This window comes from Bufo bufo, chromosome 4 (assembly GCF_905171765.1).
Source record: "Bufo bufo chromosome 4, aBufBuf1.1, whole genome shotgun sequence".
NCBI lineage: Eukaryota > Metazoa > Chordata > Amphibia > Anura > Bufonidae > Bufo > Bufo bufo.
The window spans coordinates 198,377,528-198,389,585 of NC_053392.1; the positions used below are offsets into that span (position 1 = coordinate 198,377,528).

The window sequence follows — 12,058 nt, forward strand, 5'->3', positions numbered from 1 at the left end:
ATATTATGGCCATAGCACATATGTCCTGTAGGGACCTACCTATATTATGGCCATAGCACATATGTCCTGTAGGGACCTACCTATATTATGGCACTGTAGCCACCAGTGCACTGAACATGGTTGGGAAATGCTGTATGATTATGCTGAGAGGAAGCTGACATGACAGAGGCAGTTACAAATACATACCTGAAGAGGTCGCACTGGCGGTAGCTATGACTTGTCTACTATCTTGGAGCTTCCTCTGCTATGTGAGTTTCCGTAGTGTAGTGGTTATCACGTTCGCCTAACACGCGAAAGGTCCCCGGTTCGAAACCGGGCGGAAACACTTTTTTTTTCCTCTCTTCCATTTCTATAATTTATTCCTTTCCTGTTTATTTTTTCCCATTAACTATGTCCATAACCTGTCATTAAACCTCAGAGCACGGATATGACTGTATTCACAAAGTATAATGCTTATGCTGCCTCCTCCATACTCCCCGCGGCTCTGGCTAATGCGGCTCCTATTCCCATAAGTGGCCCTAAGAAATCCCGCACATATTGCCGAACAAGCGGCACCGTTCTCCTGCCGAGGACCCAAGGGTTAATGAGCTCTCGTGACGTCATCCCGGCCGCGGCTGACGACGTTCCGGCTACAACAATGGCTGAATAGAGAGAGGTGAGCGGTGTGGATGGTGGGGGTTATCCTGGCACTTATGCTGGATAGACGGGGGAAACAGAGTCTAATGTAGTGAGAAGTCTGCTCTGAGCCGGGGCTAACACATCCTTATTCCTTGTCACTCACTCCTGCAGTGTGTGAACACGTCTTACAGGGATGTGCTGTGCGATATTCAGTGTCTACATGACTGAGGGTGGCCATAGAGCGGTATACAGTGTGTACATGACTGAGGGTGGCCATAGAGCGATATTCAGTGTATACATGACTGAGGGTGGCCATAGAACGGTATACGGTGTATACATGACTGAGGGTGGCCATAGAACGGTATACGGTGTATACATGACTGAGGGTGGCCATAGAGCGGTATACAGTGTGTACATGACTGAGGGTGGCCATAGAGCGGTATACGGTGTATACATGACTGAGGGTGGCCATAGAGCGGTATACAGTGTGTACATGACTGAGGGTGGCCATAGAGCGGTATACAGCGTATACATGACTGAGGGTGGCCATAGAGCGGTATACAGCGTATACATGACTGAGGGTGGCCATAGAGCGGTATACGGTGTATACATGACTGAGGGTGGCCATAGAGCGGTATACAGTATATACATGACTGCGGGTGGCCATAGAGCGGTATACAGTATATACATGACTGCGGGTGGCCATAGAGCGGTATACAGTATATACATGACTGAGGGTGGCAATAGAGCAGTATAAGGTGTATACATGACTGAGGGTGGCCATAGAGCGGTATACAGTGTATACATGACTGAGGGTGGCCATAGAGCGGTATACAGTGTGTACATGACTGAGGGTGGCCATAGAGCGGTATACAGTGTGTACATGACTGAGGGTGGCCATAGAGTGGTATTCAGTGTATACATGACTGAGGGTGGCCATAGAGCGATATTCAGTGTATACATGACTGAGGGTGGCCATAGAGCGGTATACGGTGTATACATGACTGAGGGTGGCCATAGAGCGGTATACGGTGTATACATGACTGAGGGTGGCCATAGAGCGGTATACAGTGTGTACATGACTGAGGGTGGCCATAGAGCGGTATACAGCGTATACATGACTGAGGGTGGCCATAGAGCGGTATACAGCGTATACATGACTGAGGGTGGCCATAGAGCGGTATACAGCGTATACATGACTGAGGGTGGCCATAGAGCGGTATACAGCGTGTACATGACTGAGGGTGGCCATAGAGCGATATTCAGTGTATACATGACTGAGGGTGGCCATAGAACGGTATACGGTGTATACATGACTGAGGGTGGCCATAGAGCGGTATACAGTGTGTACATGACTGAGGGTGGCCATAGAGCGGTATACGGTGTATACATGACTGAGGGTGGCCATAGAGCGGTATACAGTGTGTACATGACTGAGGGTGGCCATAGAGCGGTATACAGCGTATACATGACTGAGGGTGGCCATAGAGCGGTATACAGCGTATACATGACTGAGGGTGGCCATAGAGCGGTATACAGCGTGTACATGACTGAGGGTGGCCATAGAGCGGTATACGGCAAGTACATGACTGAGGGTGGCCATAGAGCGGTATACAGCGTGTACATGACTGAGGGTGGCCATAGAGCGATATTCAGTGTATACATGACTGAGGGTGGCCATAGAACGGTATACGGTGTATACATGACTGAGGGTGGCCATAGAGCGGTATACAGTGTGTACATGACTGAGGGTGGCCATAGAGCGGTATACGGTGTATACATGACTGAGGGTGGCCATAGAGCGGTATACAGTGTGTACATGACTGAGGCTGGCCATAGAGCGGTATACGGCAAGTACATGACTGAGGGTGGCCATAGAGCGGTATACGGTGTATACATGACTGAGGGTGGCCATAGTGGGGTCAGTATTCGGATGTATACCACCACAGGTACCTTCACTTTACTGGGTCAGCTGGAATACCAAGGATCCGTGTCTGGCACTGCATGGAACTGGTTCAGCTTTACCTGACTTTACTCTGGTTTTGTTTTTTCCACCAGGCCAAAGTTGATCCGAGGAGGTTCCAAGTGAACCAAGTTGATTCCATGAAATCATGTGACCTCACTGCTGTCTAGTGATTGGTCCGAGACAATCTGCACTACACTGCCAGCTGCTACATTGAGGGGGCACCATAGCCACAGTGGGAAACAAACCACCTGGTACGTAGAGCTGGTACCATGGGAAGGTGGCAGCCCCCTGTCTGCTTCCAGTGTTTTCTCCATAGCACAATCTTCCAAGCTGTTCTGTCTGTGAAAAAGGCAGAAACCAATTGATAGAACGGAGTCCAGAGATGAATCCTTAGAACTCTATTTGAGGCATTCAAGTCAATGTGCCCATCACGGTGTATGCTGGATACCATGTGTTCAGACATATATCCCTGCTGAAAGCCCCGAGGTCAGCTAAAACGTAAGGTGAACCCGGCCTAATATTATCTGTCCTGGCATTATGCCCAGTAATAAAGACAACTTAGGCTACTTTCACACTGCCGTTTCTGGGTCCGCTTGTGAGATCCGTTTCATGGCTCTCACAAGCGTCCCAAAACGGATCAGTTCAGCCCCAATGCATTCTGAATGGATAAGGATCCGTTCAGAATGCATCAGTTTGCCTCCGTTCAGCCTCCATTCCGCTCTGGAGGCGGACACCAAAACGCTGCTTGCAGCATATTGATGTCCGCCTGACGATGCAGAGCCAAACGGATCCGTCCTGACACACAATGTAAGTCTATGGGGACGGATCCGTTTTCACTGACACAATATGGTGCAATTGAAAACGGATCCGCCTCCTATTGACTTTCAATGTAAGTCAAAACGGATCCGTTTGCATCATCATGTTCATGGTAATGCAAACGGATCCGTTCTGAACGGATACAAGCGTTTGCATTATAGGTCCGGATCTGTCTGTGCAGATACCAGATGGATCCGCACCTAACGCAGGTGTGAAAGTAGCTTTATAAATCTATGGAATTTGTTAGAATGGATCATAAAAGTTGTAAACTATTTGCCATAAGCGGGTATAATTAGGTGAAGGGCACTCAAATGTCTAGGTACATATATGAATGGATAAGTTGCATATAATAAATTATTTTTTAGAAATAAATATATATACCACAAAGGGTATATGCGAGTGGTTCCAGATGAGTGGCGTCAAGGTATTCTGATAAAGTATACCACAATACGCAATGTTCTCTTATAGAATAAAATGCAATATTCTGGTATATAGTAATAGATACTAGTACAGGTGATCAGTCAGTCTAGTATATCTCTCAAATATACGTCAGAGTGCACAGTGTGTGGTCCTGTGTGCACAACTGGCAATGACCTAGGTATCCGGATAGCCAATAAAATCAGATGGTATTAGAGTCCCTTGCTGTGTCCAAATAAATAAAGTCAGCTGTATATGGAGGCTGGAACAGTCTTACCCCATTCGTGGTGTGTCCCAAGTGGTGGCTATTGGCGTTGTATGCTGACGGTGGTCCGGTCCTGGGGAACGTTGGTGCTCGGCATCTCTCCGTTGCAGCGTCTCCTGCTTCCGGCGTCTCTGGTTGCGTCCCACCCCTTTGCCATAAGCGGCTGTTAAAGGGCTATTCCTGGGTATAGTCTGCAAGCTGTGCCCCAACCAGAACCCATACCTATACATATAACCAGAGCTTTAATTTACCCAGCACTCCATTTGTGTAGGTCTTGTGTGAGCCTGCAACTCACTGAGAGTATCATGGCGCCTGATCCTCTCTCACAAAACTTCAAAGACTACAATTCCCACAATTCCAGCCAATGTTTATTGATTGGCTGCCTGATATACCGTCCGGTCACACCCCCTCTACTCAGTAATCACAGCACACTAAGGCCCCTTTCACACGGGCGAGTATTCCGCGCGGATGCGATGCGTGAGGTGAACGCATTGCACCCGCACTGAATACCGACCCATTCATTTCTATGGGGCTGTTCAGATGAGCGGTGATTTTAACGCATCACTTATGCGTTGCATGAAAATCGAAGCATGCGCTATATTCTGCGTTTTTCACGTAACGCAGGCCCCATAGAAGTGAATGGGGTTGCGTGAAAATCGCAAGCAAGTGCGGATGCGATGCGATTTTCACGCATGGTTGCTACGCGACAGTCTATTTACTATATTATTTTCCCTTTATAACATGGTTATAAGGGAAAATAATAGCATTCTGAATACAGAATGCTTAGTAGGTGATAAATTGAGGGTTAAAAAAAAATAAAAAAATTAACTCACCTTCTCCTCTTGTTCGCGTAGTTCCCGGTCTCTTCTTTACTTCTTTAATGATGAACTACCGGCTAGGACCTGTGGTGACGTCAGATCACATGCTCCAATCACATGGTCCATCACCAACCCTCAATTGATCACCTACTAAGCATTCTGTATTCAGAATGCTATTATTTCCCCTTATAACCAGGTTATAAGGGAAAATAATACAATCTACAGAACACCGATCCCAAGCCCGAACTTCTGTGAAGAAGTTCGGGTTTAGGTACCAAACATGCGCGATTTTTCTCACACGAGTGCAAAACGCATTACAATGTTTTGCACTCGCGCAGAAAAATCGCGGGTGTTCCCGCAACGCCCGTGTGAAAGAGGCCTAAGGGTACTTTCACACTAGCCTGGACCCTGGGCCCTTCAGAAATATGGCCTGCCAGAATACTATATCTTAGCAGAATGCGCGCAGTGTGTCCCGGCCGGGTTCGCGCATGCGCATTAAGTGGGCACGCTTCTCCTGCTGCAGTGCTATAATTTTTACTTACAAGTTGACGTCTGCTTGCGCAGTGGTCACTTCCGGTGCTTCCGCCTCACTTCCGGGTATAGGAATCTGGCAGAACACCAGATCCGGCAAACCGCATGCAAACAGAAATCTGTTTTTTCCAGATCCGTTAGACGGATCCATTTAAATACCGGATCCGTCATCATCTGGAATAACTGATCCGGTTTAAAAAAAAATTCAAAGATCAAAAGTAAAAATAGCTCCTCCTAAGTCCCGGCACATGCGCAGACCAGAAAACCGGATCCGGCAACGCGGCAATTTCCGGAAAACTTGATACTGGATCCGGCATTAATGCATCTCTATGGAAATTAATACTGGCAAGTGGGGTAGCGTTCCGGGATTTTGGCCGGACAAAATACTGCATACTACCGTACAAGGGACGGAACAGAAAACATCCTGATGCATACTGAACGGATTGCTTCCCATTCAGAATGCATTAGAACAAAACTGATGCGTTTTTTTTCCGTTATTGAAACTCTTTACCGGATTTCAATACCAGAAAAGAATAACGCTAGTGTGACTGGACCCTAACACGCCCTTTGTTACACAAGACATTTAGCAGGAGAATTGATAGCAGCACACTGAGCATGCTCGACCTAACAAAGGCTCAGAACTACAGGTCGATGCCATGGGAATTCATGAGGAAACCCGGGGGGGGGGGGGGGGGGGCAGAGGAGGAAAACTACTTTTATAACTACTGAACGGTAAATATGTGACATTTACATCATATTAGGTAATTATTGATGATGAAGCAGTCTAGAACATAAGTTATTTATGTGTAGAGATGAGCAAATTGGCAAATAGTTTCAGACCTGATTCAGTTCAGGTTGAATGTATTCATTAAGTTCTGTGATTTGTCTGGAAAAAATCCTCCCCCCCCCCCCCCCCCCCACCTTGATTCTGCAGAATTTGGCACAAAATTTTTGTGTTCAGTAGGATCAGAACTTTTTGAAAAATTCAAGTAAAATTTCCAAATTTCCCAACTAGCAGATCTGTAGTTGTGTGTGGTCATCGTGGTCTGTGCTTTTCTTCTAGGTGAGACATCCCTGAGAACATGGCCCGTGTGGAGCACTGTAGACGCTTGCTGGACAAGTTACAGAGACAGCGAGAAGCGGCCTTCCTGTGTGACTGCGCTATTCTGATCGGCGACTTCCAGTACAAAGCTCATAGGAATGTGTTGGCTTCTTTCAGTGAATATTTTCGAGCCCTTTTCACGGACTCCTCGGACTGTAGTGTACTTCTTGACCAGACGCAAGTGACACCAGATGCATTCCACACAGTGCTGGATTTTATTTACAGCGGGGACTTGCATTTTGACAGGTGAGGTGCTTATATACTATGGGCATATTTGTTCACTCTGTCTGTGAGAGTGTAACAGTAAAACATATTAAAGGGTTATTCCCATCTATCCCACCAGGATATGCCCCCAATGGCTGATAGGTGCAGGTCCCACCTCTGGGAGCGGAGCCCACAAAGTCCCAGAGGGTGTACTGTGCATGCGCGGCCTCCTTCCATTCATTAATATGGGAGCGCCGAAAATAGCCAAGCAACACACTCTGCTATTTTTGGAAGTGCCATTGAAATAAATGGGAGGCACATCGCGCAAGCACGGCCACCTCTCCATTCGCTTCTATGGGGAGGATGGAAATATCCGAGCCAGCGCTCAGCTATTTTTAGCGCTATCATAGGAATGAATGGAGGGAGGCCAAGCATGCGCAGTGCGCCCTCTGGGACTTTGCGGGCTCTGTTCTAAGCAGAGGTGGGACCTGTACCTATCAAACATTGGAGGCATACCCTAACGATATGCCCCCAATGTCTGAGATGGGAATACCCCTTTAATTTATGTTTCACTTTTGGCTGCGCAGGAACAGTAAACAAGTGGATCTCTTTAAAGGGTATGTCCGAGTGTTCATACTGATGACCTATCTAATGGAAGTCAGTCCTCCTCCTGGCACCCCTGCTGAGCTGCAATAGCAAGCACAGTGCAGCTTGGTAAGCTGCGAGGAGGCTGCGATGCTCCAGTGAGCGCCACAGCCTCTTCAAACTGGTGATTGGCGGGGGTGCCAGAGTCAGACCCCTATTGATAGTCTGATCAGAGGGTAGGTCATCCGTATTAAACACTCATAAAACTCCTTTAAAACCCCTTTACTTGGGCCAATGACCAGTGGACTGAGCGATCACTCAACTGCTCATTCCTGATCATTGCGCCAGCACTCAGCTGACAAATGAGTAGACGCGGTCAGAACAAACGGTGGCCCATTGCAGATCTTCCCGTATAAACAGGATGTGCTGCCAAAATAAAGTGCAGTGTGAGAGAGGTGGGGGGTACGATTTAATGATCGCTCATTCACACCCCTCCAATCATTGTGGGGATGAGAGTACCATTTGACTTATATATATGTTAGTCAGCACTTGTTATGGCCAAAAAATCTGCCTGTGTAAAAGGGCAAGTGTGGTAGTTATTTTACAAATAGTGAAAATGTTAAAGGGCCAATTTTCAAAGAATACATAGAAGAATGGTGGCAGGAAAAGACCCCATGGTCCATGTGCCCATGTAATTTTCTCTTAGGGTAGATCTGTTATCCCAGGCAGGCTTCACTTCACTTACTGTAGATTTTCCAACCACATCTGATGGAAGTTTGTTCCAAGCATCTACTACTCTTTCCACAAAATAGTATTTTCTGACATTACTTCCGATTGTTCCTCCTTGTTCTTGTATTCAGTTTCTTATCAAAACACTTCCACCCTGAACCTTCTTTAACCCTTTAAGGTATTTAAAGGTTTAGATCATGCCCCTCCTTTCCAATATAGAGTAAGGATACAGCCACACGCGACGGGTCCACTGCAGACGGTTTGACAGGACGTTTTAGTATCATTCCAAATATGTACCTGTATGCACAAAGAGCGCGACTGTGTTACAATTCTGACACTGTACCAGGTCTGGTCTACCAAGCACCATGATTCATTCTAGGGTTAGGGCACGTTCAAACAGATGCCGCCCGCGTGCCTTCCGCAATTTGCGGCCCCTTTGAAATGAATGGTTCCGTATGCCGAACGCAGAAAATGGCCCGTATACGGAACGCAAAATACGTTCATGTAAACGAGCCCTTAAAGGGAGTTTTCCGAGATTATACCCCTTCCACTGATGATTGGAAAATGTGCTATGATGGCCACTACTAGAGAACTATGTTTTTGGGTGGTTTTCTGCTTTCACCAGTTAAAAATGTTATCTGGGAATTTGATATTGATAGCCTATCCTCAGGTAGGTCATCAATATCAGATCAACAGTGGCTGGACTTCCAGCACCCTCGGCGATCCACCATTTAAAGAGGTCTCTGTGCTCACCAGAGCGCCGGTGAACGGCTCAGCGCCGTACATTGTATAGCAGCTGCACCGAGGCCATTTGACCGATGTACGGTGACGTCCCTGGCCTAGGAAAAGGCCTAAGTGCTCACAGAATGCCAGGGCCTCTTCTAACAGCTGATCGGTGAGGGTGGCAGGAGTCAGAACCCTGCTGATCAAATATTGATGACCTGTCCTAAGGATAGGCCATCAGTATCAAATTCCCGGATAACCCCTCTAAACTCCTCTTGGTTGCTACGTAGTCATATGCAGTTTCTGTAGTGTGTCTTGTTCATAGTATTCGCATGCAAGTTCTCAGGATCCCGTGACGCCACCCTACAGTCTGCCTGCAGTGGATGGAGTCCATCTGCTGCCATTGGGGTGACAAGTTAGCATGAGGTTATTGGAGAAACTCATCGCTCTGTACTTCCCACAGGTGTCACTTACAAGAAGTCCTTACGGCCGCAGAATACTTGAGGCTAGAAGAGGTAGTTCTGACGTGTAGGACTAAACTGGACTGTGCTGCCACGGAGAGAGCCTGTAGTACAGAGCTGCCTCCTGCAGAGGATTCTCCTGATACCAAGAAATCACCAAAACGTCCAGAAAACATAAGACAAGATGTATGTCTGGCCAAGAGGGTTAAAGCCAGAAAAACTGCTCGGAGCAAAAGATGGAAAAGGAAACTACCCTGTACCCCAGAAACTTCAAGGAAGGGGGGAGATCAGCAGAAAACAGCGTCGGACCCCCACCTGCCTGTCAATAAACTGGAAGAATCTGTAGCAGAGCAGCTGACTCAGGTTAAAGATAGCGGTCTGCCACCAGTGTGTTCTGCGCTGAACCCTGGAAGCTTTTCACCAGACACTAACGTTGCATCAGTGAAGCAAAAACAAGTCAAGTCTCCACAAACCGGAGCCCTGAAGGAACACTGTATGGCCAGTATCACAAGTGCATCTAACATGTGCAAGATGGGGAAAGACGTGGATCAGAAATACTTGAAGAATAAACCTACGTGCAATACTTGTGGGAAGGTTTTCTCAGAAGCCAGCAGTCTTCGGCGACACATGCGGATCCACAAAGGTGTCAAACCTTATGTGTGTCATTTATGTGGAAAAGCTTTCACTCAGTGTAACCAGCTAAAAACGCATGTAAGGACCCATACAGGTACGACACGTTATCTTGCTTAACTGATTATTGACTGGAGTATTTTGGGCCTTAAAGCGGTTATACTGGGAAATATAATGATGACTTATCCTCAGGATAGGTCGTCATTATCACATTGGTGAGGGTATAATTCCGGCACCCCTGCCAATCAGCTGTTTCAGCTGCCCACCAGCTTTCCAAGGCCAGCGCCATACATAGCGGCAGTGCTTGGTATTACAGCTCGGCCCCATTGACTTGAATGAGGCTGAGCAGCTACTAGTCCATGTGACTCATGTATGGTGATCTCACTGGCCTGGGAAGAAGTGCCTGGCCTCTTCTAACAGCTGATCGGCAGGGGTCCCGGGTGTTGGACCCCCCACGGATCTTATATTAATGACCTATTCTGAGGATATTTTACTAGGTCTGATGGTTATGCAGCTATAATTCTTAAAGTTCACCTCTTGGCAAGCTGTGTTAAAGGGAGTCTGTCTTCAGGAATTTCACTGATAAACCAGGCACAATGCCTTGTAGGACTGATAACTTTCCCTTAGAGATTTGTTGCTTTATTCAGTTGAAAAGGTACTATTAATCAATATGCAAATGAGTAGTTCAGTGCACTGAGGGCGGGCACAAGTCACTCTGTGCACCCTTGATCCTCTCCTTCTTCTGCCAGCCCCTCCCTCTCCTTGATTGACAGGGCCAGGTTTCTAATCCTTGTCAATCAAGAAAGAGAAGCAGGAGGAGCAAGGCCCCTTTCACGCGGGCGAGTATTCCGCGCGATGCGTGAGTTGAACGCATTGCACCCGGACTGAATACCGACCCATTTATTTCTATGGGGCTGTACACATGAGCGGTGATTTTCACGCATCATTTGTGCGTGGCGTGAAAATCGCAGCATGCTCTATATTCTGCGTTTTTCACGCAACACAGGCCCCATAGAAGTGAATGGGGTTGCGTGAAAATCGCAAGCATCCGCAAGCAAGTGCGGATGCGGTGCGATTTTCACGCACGGTTGCTAGGAGACGATCGGGATGGAGACCCGATCATTATTATTTTCCCTTAACATGGTTATAAGGGAAAATAATAGCATTCTGAATACAGAATGCATAGTAAAATAGCGCTGGAGGGGTTAAAAAAATTAAAATAAAAAAATGTAACTCACCTTAGTCCACTTGATCGCGATGCCGGCATCTCCTTCTGTCTCCTTTGCTGAACAGGACCTGTGGTGAGCATTCATTACAGGTAAAGGACCTGTGGTGACGTCACTCCGGTCATCACATGATCTTTTACCATGGTGATGGATCATGTGATGACCGGAGTGACGTCACCACAGGTCCTTTACCTGTAATGAATGCTCACCACAGGTCCTGTTCAGCAAAGGAGACAGAACGAGATGCCAAGCAGCACGATCAAGTGGACTAAGGTGAGTTAAATTATTATTTATTTATTTTTTAACCCCTCCAGCGCTATTTTACTATGCATTCTGTATTCAGAATGTATTATTTTCCCTTATAACATGGTTTATAAGGGAAAATAATAGCAATCTATACAACCCCGATCCCAAGCCCGAACTTCTGTGAAGAAGTTTGGGTTTGGGTACCAAACATGCGCGATTTTTCTCACGCGAGTGCAAAACGCATTACAATCTTTTGCACTCGCGCGGAAAAATCGCGGGTGTTCCCGTAACGCACCCGCACCTTTTCCCGCAACGCCCGTCTGAAAGAGGCCCAAGAGTGTACAGAATGTCTTGTTCCGCCGTGTTTCTTGTATTAAAATTACTCTTTCTCCAGAATGCAGTAACGGATCTTAGTGAAAGTTATCATTAAAGTCAGCTAGTGAGCTAGTACAAGGCATTGTGCCTGGTTTATCAGTCAATTTCATGGTGACTCCCTTTAAATTTATATATTTACAAGAACCCTGTTGTGGAGGGGCAGCGTTGGAGATTACAATTGTAGCTTAGGCTGTATTTCAACAGCTAGATTACGCTGTTTCCCCCCCCCCCCCCACATTAATTGTTAAAATGTAACATTTATTATTAATCATTAATATCTAAACCATTATTCAATGAGAACCTATACTTTAAAACTTCCAGGGTGAGCGGTAGTCTGTCAGAGATT

General features: G+C 46.8%; 1 protein-coding gene and 1 non-coding gene across 2 annotated transcripts in view; both read left to right on the plus strand.

Moving 5' to 3' along the window:
- The first annotated feature begins 252 nt into the window (after nt 1–252).
- Nucleotides 253–325, plus strand: TRNAV-AAC. The gene has a single exon. It is a non-coding gene; the product is annotated as a tRNA-Val (tRNA).
- Nucleotides 326–612: 287 nt separating this feature from the next.
- MYNN (myoneurin) overlaps nt 613–12,058 on the plus strand; it is a 47,456-nt gene continuing 36,010 nt past the window's right edge. Inside the window, exons 1-3 of the mRNA XM_040428201.1 lie at nt 613–655; nt 6,495–6,779; nt 9,238–9,962. Of these exons, the coding sequence (XP_040284135.1) occupies nt 6,514–6,779; nt 9,238–9,962 (991 nt within the window). The 5' untranslated portion in view covers nt 613–655; nt 6,495–6,513. The remainder of the gene's footprint in view (nt 656–6,494; nt 6,780–9,237; nt 9,963–12,058) is intronic.